This window comes from Catharus ustulatus, chromosome 14, assembly GCF_009819885.2.
Source record: "Catharus ustulatus isolate bCatUst1 chromosome 14, bCatUst1.pri.v2, whole genome shotgun sequence".
Lineage (NCBI taxonomy): Eukaryota > Metazoa > Chordata > Aves > Passeriformes > Turdidae > Catharus > Catharus ustulatus.
In genome coordinates, this window is record NC_046234.1 from 11,833,516 (window position 1) to 11,844,894 (window position 11,379).

Sequence of the window (11,379 nt, forward strand, 5' to 3'; positions counted from 1 at the left end):
CACAAATCCAAACCACAGCCCCATACCAGCTACTGTGAAAACTAACTCCATTGCTGTCAAAACCAGCACAACCTGCGACACTGCATTTTCTGCTTCCCCAGAGAGTGTTTTTTAAGGGAAAAAATAATCCACTTTCTACGTTTCTTTAACAGTTTTTGTCGTGTAAACAGGCTGGGCTCTGTTTCTCGAGTTTATCCTCACTTGTCATTTCATATAATCCAGCTGTGTGGGGAGGCGGCTGAAGAAAGAGACACAGGAGAAAACCCAGAGAAAGAAAGTTAACATTGTTATCAGGGCCGCACGGCAAACTGCCGTCCCGGGCCTTTCCCGCTGTACCGGCCTGTGCAGTAAGAACCGTGTGTGAGCTCGGGCTGTTTGTCACGAAGAGCCTTTAGAGGCCCGGCAGCTCCCGGAGCCCCGCGGGGCCGGCCCGGCGGGCGGGGCCAGGCGGGCGGGGCCGGCCCGGGCGGCTCCGAGCCCCCGCCGCCGCCATGCCCAAGGTGGTGTCGCGCTCCGTGGTGTGCTCCGACACCCGCGACCGCGAGGAGTACGACGATGGGGAGAAGCCGCTGCACGTCTACTACTGCCTGTGCGGGCAGATGGTGCTGGTGCTCGGTGAGCCGGGGGCAGGCCGCGGCCCGGGGACGGACGGGCAGGCCGCGGCCCGGCAGCGCAGCGGGCCCGGGGAGGCGGCGGCGGCGTGCGGGAGCGGGATGTGGGATATGGGATATGGCTGTAGGTTCGGGGTGCGGGAGCGGGATGTGGGATATGGCTGTAGGTTCGGGGTGCGGGAGCGGGATGTGGGATATGGCTCTGGGTTCGGGGTGCGGGTTGCCGGTGTCCGTCCGGCCCCGCCGCCAGCCCGGCCCCGCCGCTCCCCGCAGATTGCCAGCTGGAGAAGCTGCCGATGCGGCCGCGGGACCGCGCCCGCGTGATGGACGCGGCCAAGCACGCCCACAAGTTCTGCAACGCCGAGGAGGAGGAGAGCGTCTTCCTGCGCAGGTGGGCCCGGCCTCTGCATTCCCCGTCCCTCTGAGCCCAGGCCCGGGGAAGGCGCTGCCCTCCCCGCCCGGCTGGGACCCTGTGTCCGTGCGCTCTGCTCAAGCGCTGCCTCTCTACCCCAGACCCGAAGGCATAGAGCGGCAGTTCAGGAAGAAGTGTGGCAAGTGAGTGACTTTTAGAATCTTTTTATGAGGAAACCATAGAAGTCCAGAATCTGGGTTTCCTCTCAGCTATGCATATTTCTGTTTCCAGGTGTGGACTGCTGCTCTTTTATCAACACCAACAGAAGAATGCTCCTGTGACGTTCATTGTTGATGGTGCCGTGGTCAAATTTGGCCAGGGTTTTGGGAAAACAAACATATATACTCAGAAACAAGAACCTCCTAAAAAGGTGATTTGCTTTGCAGAAGGATATCTTTGCTTTTCTAAAGGTGCTGTGTAGGAAATAATAGTGAGGGCAGAGGGGAGAGAAAAGAAAAGGACCTCTGAACAATAACTCAATTTGGTGTCTTGTCCATGTCTCCCTTAAGTTTTCCTTGACAGAGGTCACTGCAGTGTAGAACCCTATCACTAAAGGAGAGCAAAATAAACTCTAAAATCTAGACTGTGCCTGATGTTTAGGCTCAGTTAATAGAAAGTTTCCATTTTTAAGTTGGTCAGGTTGGTAGTCTGCACAGCAATTCTCAAAGTCTGGCTCATCTGTATATCAGTGAGCATAACTCCCCTTTGCCACCCACAGAGTTCAGCTAATCTTGATGGCTTGCATAAGACGCCTTAAAAGCTTTGGAAGGAGGAAGCAATCCCTACTGGCACAACTGTTGCTAAGGTTTAACAAAATATTTTTGTTTTTCACCCAGGTGATGATGACCAAACGGACCAAGGACATGGGCAAGTTCAGTTCTGTCACAGTCTCCACCATTGATGAAGAGGAGGAGGAGATTGAAGCGGTGAGTTTTGGCTGCCCTTAGTGGCAGCCACATCTGAGCTAGGCAGAGCCAGCAATGGTCTCACTGCTTGGATGAGGTGTTGTTACTTTGAGGTTTGCTGTTGCAAAGTGATGTGTGTATTTCAGAGGGAGATTGCAGACTCATACGCACAGAACGCAAAAGTGATTGAGAAACAGCTGGAACGCAAAGGCATGAGCAAGAAAAGGCTACAAGAGTTGGTGAGTGCTGAACACAAAGCTCTGAGATGTGTTGGCTTTATACACAAAACCTGTCTTGCAGTTGAGACTGCAAGTATAGAGAGGGCCTGGTATAGTCACAGGCAACTTGCAGTTTTGTGAGGATGAGATTTCCTTTACAAGTTTTATAGAGATGTTCTAGTCACCCGGAACTTAAAATTGCATGCTGTTGTAACTGAAGAGCAGCCAGCAGAGTGCTTGCAGGGAGGCTTTCTGTGACCTGAGGAACAAGGGAAGGAGAAATCAGGCCATGGCTTTGCCAGCCTGTGCTCTCCTGCCCGCTTGGCAGAGCAGGTCATTGCCATGAGGCACCAGGGCACAGCAAGGCTCTTGTGGAGGATCTGCAGCTCAGCTGCTACTGCAAGGGGCACTAGAAGAATAAAGGGCAAGAACATCATAACTGATCTTATCTCCTGTGACAGGAGGGTAGTAGATGGAAAGTAGGAGGAAATGTGCAGCTTCCACCTGAGCATAGAAAGTATGAAATTGTCTGTTGGGCAGCTGGTCTTGGGCTTTTTACAATTTTAAAGATGGTCCTCATTTTCTATGTCAGCAAAGCACTTGAGCTCTTTCTCCTGCTTTTGGAACAGAAAAGTTTGTGTTGGTCAGAGAAGAAGAGTAAACTTAATTGAAGCTCTGAAGGGAAAATTATCCAGACATTATTTAATTCTGCCTTAATTTTCCTATTCAGGCTGAGTTGGAAGCCAAGAAAGCCAAGATGAAGGGAACCCTGATTGATAACCAGTTCAAATGAAATGCTGTGTCCCTGCTGGATATTTGGAGACAGGAGAAAACTACCAAGAGCTATCACAGTTCTGTCAACAAAGCAGAAGTAACAGACAAAGTTCAAGAGTTGCACTGTGCTGCAGCCAGCTTGGAGGATGAGAACTTCTCTGTCTCCCTCTGTATAAGTGATACTCTGCGTACCAGTCTTAACTCCAATGGCACTGAAGACTTTGTACAAACTGCAGTTTTCTACAGACTCAGTGTTATGAGCAGGCTTTTCCAGGTACAATATTTACTTTCAAGAAAATCGTTGCTGGGTGCCTTCCCAAGTTCATCTTTAGATATCTGTCTTTTTATTTTGGAGTTTTCAAAAGCGTTTCCTTGAATACATTGGAACAATGGGTAACTGTACAACAAAGAAATCCTTACAAAAGTAAGCTTTATGTCTGTTGTTCATTTTATTATTTTCAGTGTGTCCAAAAGGTGCAGCAGCTGAGCCATGCCATTCCAACACAGTGTGGAATGACTGGGATGCAAGGCTTGGGCATGGTGCTGCTGCTCACCCTGACCTGCCAGAGGCAGGGCTGCAGCACTGCAGTCTCAGCTCCTGCTGAACATCACAAGGCTGCAGTTGTACAGAAATACAGAGTCACAACAGACATACAAGAATATAACATCCAAGGCTGTTTTAAACTACTGTTAATAAAAATTGCTACTAATGAGTTCAAATACATGGTTGGAAGTTACTGACACAGCCAGTGATCATTAAAGAATACAACTGCACATCTGAACTAGCCCACTGAGCAAAACAATATCAGTATTTAGAGTTGTGAAGTGTGAAGGAAAAATTCTTTTGAATGTACTGACCATTAAGGACCTGGATAGACAACATTACACACCAGCTTTTAAAGTACCTTGTTTGGGTAATAGTACTTTGTGTCTCTTGTGTGATGTAATAACAGTGCTCTAGCCCATGTCGTCCTTGCTCTACGTTGGATTAAATACTATGTTACAGATTTGAACTAAAATACCTCTCCTGAGATGTTCTTACTCTGCCAAGTAAACACATCATAAAATGTGAGCAGTGAACAAGATGCTTCCATCTTCTATAAATATTATGGAAAACTTCCTATAATCAATAAAGATTCTCTATCTGGCTTTATAACCCTGACAGGGAAAACTCAGATCTGCTTACCTAAGGATCTGTCCATCCTTTCTGGGGAAAACAAGGAGTAAAAGAGGGAGTGAACTTGGCCCAGAGCTAGCAGAGATGGGTCTGTAGATCCCATGACAATTCAATGCCAGGCTGCTAAGCAGGTGTTCACATTAACTCACGCAGTGCTGATCTTATTCCCTGCTCATCACCTGTTAATCTGAAGCCTATTTCCAGAAGCCTATGGCCAGAGGCCCTTGGTGGTGTGCAGTACTGGGGAACAGCAGGAGATGTGTGGGTTTTCCTTTCCCAGTGTGGTAGCACAGTCCAGCCAGGTGAGGGCCTCAGGGTTCCTCTGGGAGCAATCCAAGCCTGGGGTAACCACAGGTCACACTCTATAAAAATTTAGATTTTTTTTTTCCCAAGCAAGGATAGAAGACTTTCACATCTGAAAATAGGTTTTGAACCACGTGAGAGGCGCTGGGATGCAGATTCTGAGTCTCCAGTTGTGCAAGGATGAAGTGTGGTCTGGCTTCAAGTGACACCAGAACAGCAAGCTGACTTTGGGATGGAGTGATTTATTGTCAGGGTTAAGGCTGGGAGTGACTGAAGGCTTCAGCTGTGGACAGGCTGTCAAGGGGCTGCCATGTGGGGATAGAGCCACTTCTGCAGTTTGGTGAGGCACAAAGAAAATCTGGTGAGTGCCCCAGTTCAGCACAAGTCAAAGTAGCTGTCGCCTACTGCCATCAACTTACTCAGCTGCCACCGGAACCCTGAGACAGCACAGCACAGGCTTCTGGGAGGCCAGTCCATGTTCAATCAGTGTTTGTCATTCTTGTCATTGGAAATGTGCCCAGTTTGGCCCAGGACTTGTGCATGGACCCAGTCAGAAAGGGGAGTACCTCGTTTCTTCTGAGGTGCTTTTGATATGCTCTAGTTATGCAGTCCATGGCTGAAACAACTCCAACACAGACAATCTAATGCAATACATTATTATGTATTTCTTACTTCAACTGGAGCTAGTTCAGTGTAAATCAAGTTCAGTTTTCATTCCTAAATCTAAATGAATTAAAATATATTAGCTGACTGTAGCAACAGGAAGCAAGGTCACCAAATAATTGATGAAATGTCCTGTTATAATAGATAAAACCAGCTGTCCTGCAGGGCTCCCCATACCCTGGTAGCAAATGGGCAATCTGTAGCAGAGTTCAGACCAAAGAGAAGTCAGATTTCATGTTACTGTAAAAGTCAACATTTGTTTTTATAAATCTGTAGATACAGGTAAGTGGTAGGTTTGTTTCACTGAGCACCATATTGTATGTAAGGAACTTGTCCAGATGCAGAGGTATCACAAAATGTGAAATAAAAGCGAAGGAGGGAATCTGTTCCAAAAGTAATGGCACACATGGCCAGACTTACCTTACTATATTTCATTACTTAGTCCAGACCAGTTTCCAAGCACCTTCACAAAACCCTAGTCTGATGTACCATGTCAGAACAGCTCTGGATGTAACAATGCTGCCTGGTTCCCCAAAACCTGAACAAAACCTCCACACAATTTGGGAACACTCAAGAGAAATGTTCACAGTGAATCCAACCTACCTGTTAATGCCAGCTGTGCCTGGGGAGCAGCATGCCATCCTGCTGGCCTGGCCCCCGAGGGGAAGGTTCTGGCCAACCCTTTACAGCTCTCCTTGTGCTCCATGGTTGTGCTACTTTACTCACTGACTGATGTGCAGGTGGCTCACTCTGACTCCCTGGACTGTTGCATTGACAAAATACACATAACAATGTGTATGACAAAGTGTTCAGCTTGGGAACAACACTAACTGATCAGCCTGAATCTAAGTAGTCTCAACGTTTGCTGGTGCTATCCTAAAGAGCCCATGGAGCTTTGCCACATCCATGCATTTTAAAAGTATAAAATTATGGGCTTGTTTAAAAGGCTCCAGGGCTGGGCTCCAAGGACAGAAGCTGAGGATTCCCTGAGGAATCCTTATGAACCTAGCTGGCCACAGCATGCTGGGGTTTTGGATAGATGTCAAGGCACGAGCAGCCAGTCTTTTTTGTTGTCAGCCAGAAAACTCCATCCCCATGCCTGCAGCCAGGGCTGTAACTCCTGTCAATCCCAGCAGTATCAGAAAGCATCAACCAGCAAACCACTGGTGGGATGACACCTCCCAGAACCTTCCTGATGCTGCCAGTCTTGGTGTGGGGTCTTGGCAGGTCCTGAGGACTCATTGTTCCCAAAACCACTACTCCCCAGCAGCTCAGTATGGCTCCAGGGGCACAGAACTGGGCCTGTGTCCCTGCAGGCATGTGGGGTTAGCTCCATCCCCACAGCCCAACCCACCATGCACGTGCTTTGGGCAGCTGATGGGGCCACCTTGCATGGCTAGGCAGTGGCAGGAACAATCCCCACTGGGAACAACTGATTTTACCCTGCATAACAAAGCATTGCCTCTTCCCCTGCCCCTCTGCACCAGACACTGCCAGTCATGCAGGCAGCACATGAGAGATGCTGGGGCAATGCCTGCCAAGGGTGACAGGGACATAGAGGCAGGGGCTCCTGGCTCCCAGAGACACAGCCTGGAGTGACCCAACGATTGCTGAAGGGGACAGTGGAGTGGATGAGCTGGCACTCTGCTGGTCTTTTACAAGTCCTTGGAGTGGGATGCTCTCCACTGCAAGACTCAGCACACAGTCAGGCACAGCCCAGTTGGGGCAGGCTGGTGCACCCTGAGCCATTCCAACCATCCCACACCAATTACCACCTGCCCCAGCCACTGACAAGTGTGTCACACGATCCCCTGTGCAGCATCAGCACCTCCTGAGCCTGGGATTTATGGCTGCTGGGTGAGGGGCTGAGATAAAAGCTGCATTACAGGCCTTCACCCATCCCTTCCCACCAGCAAAGGAGCTGATACACCAGGCTGGACACAGCTCCTGTGGAGGAAATCATGACATGTCTGATGTTCAGTCCTTCCCACACGAGAATCACACTTAAAAGGAAAATTCACCCCCATCCAATACCATTCTTGGAGCAGCACAGCCCAGTGGACAAAATGCTGTGTTGGAGGGACTGCACTCAGCTTGCTGCCTTGCCACTGGTACTGGGCTGGCCCCAATACCTTTCTCACGCCTCAGTTTCCCCACAAGAATAAACCCCTTCATCCCTGTACAGTGTGCTCCTGTGGCAGGCACCAGCAGCAGCTGAACACCCCCAGCCTGGTCCCCAGATAAAGGTGCTGCCAGGGAGCTACCAGGAGGGGGGAGGTTTAAAATCCCAGAAGGTCTACCAGCCTGTGCTACCCAACAGTGGAGTGCAGGAAAAACCCCTTGTGGGCTCTGCCCTGCATCTCCCATCTGCCAGAGCTAAAAAGAGCTGAGAAACACATTCTTGTTTCCTGAATCCCCAAAGCATTCAGTAGGGCAGGTAGCTTAGCTAAAACCCATTTCACTCAGTGCCAGCCCTGCACCCCAAGTCCAGTGCACAATCTGTAGGTCTTAAGGACTCAGGGATCTCCCAGTTCAGCTCCTTTGCAGCCTGGCACAACAGCCCAGTTCGGTACCTCAGTCACCCACCACTGTGTGCAGTGAGAAATGAGGCACTTACCTTATTGTGCCAATGGCCTGGCCGTGCACCCCTGTGGAGGAAAGGACAGGAAAGGACACCCCATGCTCAGCAACCAGAAGCACTTCAGAACAGCCCTTGAAATCCAGGTGAGCTTAGCAGCAGGAGGCTGAGAGCCCTTAACTAATAAGCTGGCACTTGTTCAACAGGAGAGGGCTGCCTGGTAAAGCTGCCCCATGGCACAGCACCCCCAGCACTGCTCACTGCTTGTGGCATTGCCTCACATCTCACCTTTACAGCCCGTTTCATATCCACTGCAGGCAGTGAGGAATCTCACACTGCACCAGCCCAGGGGCAGTTGAAAATCATCAGCAAGGACAGTTGGCTCAACTGTGAGGCACAAGACTGTCTTCCATCAGGAAGGCACATGCCCAGTCACAGAGACCCTGCAAGCCAACAGCACCTGCAGCAGGAAGGTGCTGTGCTCTCATGCCTGGCTGCCCTGCTTAGATTCCAGCAATAAAACAACTGTCGCCCTTCACAACACAAGGTCTTGTTTAACTGCCTTGGGCAGTGGTTGAGATTGGTTTCAGTGATTGAAATCAACTGCTTTGAGCAGGCCTGGGCAGCCAGAAAGAACCAAAGGCATGGGGGAAGTGAGGAGACTCACTGATCTGAAGGGCAGAAGACCAGGAGAGCATCCACTCACCACTCCAGATCTCCAGGCAGCTTCACTGGCGTGACTCACAGACCTACAGAGATATCTGGATAAAGGCCACACCACACACACATTGCTCCATCATGCAGTTTTCCTCAAATTGTCCCAGCAGCACAAAGGAATTTTCAGCCTTAAGTTCCAAGGGTGAGGAATGAGCCTGGGAATACACCTCCCTGCCCAGCAAGCACAGCTGCTACATCCCCACAGCACAGCACCCTGTGTGAGAGCAAGGCCAGCCAGGGAAGCTGCAGAACAGCAGCCATTAACTGCACTTGTGTCCTCTGGCTACCTACACACCCAAGTAGGTAGCTAAGTTTCTAAGGCAGAGAACATGATGCCAGGCTCTGCTCCTCCAGGGAGCAGCAAACACTCCCTTAAGACATTCCTCCAGCCTACCAGGCATTCAGTGCCATAGGGAGTGCTGTGCTTTACAGACAGTTTAGGCACTTGGCACAACCAAAATAAGGTTTCACAAGCACCAAGGAGGAGACAGGCCAGAGGCAGGACTGTGGCACACACTCAGTTCATCATCTCTGGTTAGTGGAGTCAGCTGGGTGAGCCCTTCACAGCTGCCAGTCCCCATTCCAGCCTACACCACTGGCTTCCCCTGGGAAGAAACACTACCTAGCTTTCTTGGCAGCCTGCACTGTGTTTACCTGCCAGTTACTTAGCAGGTACTGAGACTTGCAGGATGGAGACGGTTCATGCTCCTCCTTCTCTACAAGTGCTGAGACCCTCAGCCCCCTCATACTTCAACTGCTGTAAGAACAAACATGAGATGAGGAAAATTGGTTTCAGATTTTTATTTCTCTGTACTGTTTAAGCAGGAGTGACTGAAATAGAAACCATCATGAGTCCCTCAGGGGGAACAGCTTGATAAAGACAGGGCAGGCAGTCACCCCTGCCCCATGCCAACCTGTATAAACATCAGCCGCCACTGTTTAGTAACTAGATGCTTTTCAAACAAGTCCATGAACGGTCATAGATTACATAGAACAACATGCCAGTTCACAACAGGAAACAACTTATGTATACTTCTTGATTTCATCATACAAGACTAAGACAAAAGCACCACCCATTCCTCGGAGTACATTTGACAATGCACCTTTGAAAAAGGCCTTGGAGCCCTCATCCCGGGCAATCTTCCGCCAGCAGTCAAGAGTGCCGGAGTACATAATGTCAGCTGCAGGAGACAGACAGCTTTAGGAACTGGATGCCCACAACCCCCAACATCCAGGTCAGAAACAGCCTCATGTATCTGCTAGCTTTACAATCTCAAGTGCATCCCACTTCTTGGCTGACTTTCTCCAATACTAGCACATCAGAGGACAAGACTGCCCAGGAGAGATGGTGCTGCTGCATTGTCCCTGGGAGACACTGGAAGGACCAGTTCAAGCAGAAGGGAGCAACTCTTTTTGTTACCAACACTTCCAAACCCAAAAGGTATTGCACAGTTGGCTAGGCTGTGCCTGCTATGGAGGTTGTCTTTTCTTGTCCCAGAGACACTGACTTGAAACATCCTTGGGTGAGTTCTGCTGTTCCTACCTACTGACGGGTACCTGACTTGTGCATGCCACCTCAGAGGTGTGCTGCACAGGCCAAGCCATTCGTGCCCCTTCCTGTCATCTGCTTCTACAGCCCCTCCCACACCCCTGCTTACAAGAGATGAGGACATCTGCACAGGTAGTGGCCAAGCCACTCTGCCTTCACTTCAGCTCCACCACCAACTATTGATTCAGGGATGCCCAATAATTCTTAAACAGTGAGGTAGGAGCTTACCTCCTTTACGGCCAGACTGCATCATCATGCGACGACGAACTGTATCAAAAGGGTAGGAGACCAAACCAGCCACAGCAGTGACCGTCTGAGCAATCATCCAGCTAACAACAATGTGGGTGTTCTTTGGGTCTGGAAGCATGCCTGCAGGAGAGAGGCTTTGATGAGAACGGCAAGACACCAGCACTGTCGAAATGCACTACAGGCCTGCCACAGCCCAGCTTCTCCCTTTTAGTGCCCTTCTGGTCAACCTACCCTTCGCGGTGTCGTAAATGCCAAAGTAGGCGGCTCTGTAGATGATGATGCCCTGGACAGAGACGCTGAAGCCCTGGTACAGGCCCTTAAGGCCATCTGAGCGGAAGATTTTGAGCAGGCAGTCACCGAGCCCGCTGAACTCCCGGTCGGCCCCGGCTTTACCCACATCCGCAGCCAGGCGGGTTCGGGCAAAGTCAAGGGGGTACACGAAGCAGAGGGAGGTCGCGCCGGCGGCACCCCCGGATGCCAGGTTACCGGCGAAGTACCGCCAGAACTGGGTTCGCTTGTCCACGCCGCCCAGGAAGATCTCCTTGTACTTATCCTTGAAGGCGAAGTTGAGGGCCTGGGTGGGGAAGTACCGGATCACATTGGCCAGGTTGCCGCGCCAGAAGGAGAGGATGCCCTGCTCCCGCGGGATGCGCACCACGCAGTCGATGATGCCCTTGTACTGCTTGTCGGCGGAGATCTGCTTGCTGGCGTGCTGCACCTGCGGGGGCCGAGATGCCGCTGTCAGCGCCGCTCCCCCGCGAGCCCCCGGCCCACCCCCGCCGCCCCCCCTCCCCTTGCGGCGACCTTGGCACGGCCCCGGCCGCCGGCGCTCACCTGCAGCAGCAGCTTGACCCTCTCGATGGGGGCGACGGCGGTCTTGGAGATGGCGGCCGCCACCCCGCCGGCAAGGAAATCCTTGGCGAAGGACACGGCCGCATCGGTCATGGCGGGAGCGGCGCGAGCGGGAGGCGATGCCGGGCGCAGGAGGCGGGAGGCGGCGCTGAGGGGGCGCCGCAATGGCCGTTAATATAGGGGCTGGGGCGCGAGGGTGGGCGGGGCGCGCGTCCCGCTCGCCCATTGGCTGCGGCAGGGGGCGTGGCCGCCGCAGGGGGACGGGGCCGCCGTTGGAAGCGGAGGGGGGCACATGGCTGCTAGGAGGGGACGGAGGAACGAGGCACCGCGGAATGGGAGATCCCGGGATAAAGCACCCCGGGACGGGGCAG

General features: G+C 51.6%; 2 protein-coding genes across 2 annotated transcripts; one reads left to right on the top strand and one right to left on the bottom strand.

Annotated features, from left to right (window-relative positions):
• Window positions 1-447: 447 nt before the first annotated feature.
• STEEP1 (STING1 ER exit protein 1) lies at window positions 448-3,939 on the top strand. Its single transcript, XM_033072133.2, has 7 exons — window positions 448-615; window positions 885-1,002; window positions 1,125-1,166; window positions 1,255-1,393; window positions 1,860-1,949; window positions 2,075-2,167; window positions 2,877-3,939. Exons 1-7 carry the CDS (start codon window positions 492-494, stop codon window positions 2,937-2,939), a joined length of 669 nt encoding a protein of 222 aa, XP_032928024.1. The 5' UTR covers window positions 448-491; the 3' UTR covers window positions 2,940-3,939.
• Window positions 3,940-9,144: 5,205 nt separating this feature from the next.
• On the bottom strand, window positions 9,145-11,176 carry SLC25A5 (solute carrier family 25 member 5). The gene is made up of 4 exons (XM_033072132.2): window positions 10,991-11,176; window positions 10,388-10,874; window positions 10,136-10,276; window positions 9,145-9,539 (listed from the first exon to the last, which is right to left on the bottom strand). The coding sequence occupies exons 1-4, from the start codon at window positions 11,099-11,101 to the stop codon at window positions 9,382-9,384; spliced, it is 897 nt and encodes a 298-aa protein (XP_032928023.1). The 5' UTR covers window positions 11,102-11,176; the 3' UTR covers window positions 9,145-9,381.
• Between the last annotated feature and the right edge of the window lie 203 nt (window positions 11,177-11,379).

Excerpts from the sequence above, each read along its gene's own strand:
- SLC25A5 (XM_033072132.2), bottom strand. The coding sequence starts at position 11,101 with ATGACCGATGCGGCCGTGTCCTTCGCCAAGGATTTCCTTGCCGGCGGG. Across the intron at positions 10,277-10,387 it reads CATTTACGACACCGCGAAGG|GCATGCTTCCAGACCCAAAG; the intron begins GTAGGTTGACCA and ends TCTCTCCTGCAG. Across the intron at positions 9,540-10,135 it reads GCAGTCTGGCCGTAAAGGAG|CTGACATTATGTACTCCGGC; the intron begins GTAAGCTCCTAC and ends TGTCTCCTGCAG.
- STEEP1 (XM_033072133.2), top strand. The coding sequence starts at position 492 with ATGCCCAAGGTGGTGTCGCGCTCCGTGGTGTGCTCCGACACCCGCGAC. Across the intron at positions 616-884 it reads GCAGATGGTGCTGGTGCTCG|ATTGCCAGCTGGAGAAGCTG; the intron begins GTGAGCCGGGGG and ends CGCTCCCCGCAG. Across the intron at positions 2,168-2,876 it reads AGAAAAGGCTACAAGAGTTG|GCTGAGTTGGAAGCCAAGAA; the intron begins GTGAGTGCTGAA and ends TTTCCTATTCAG.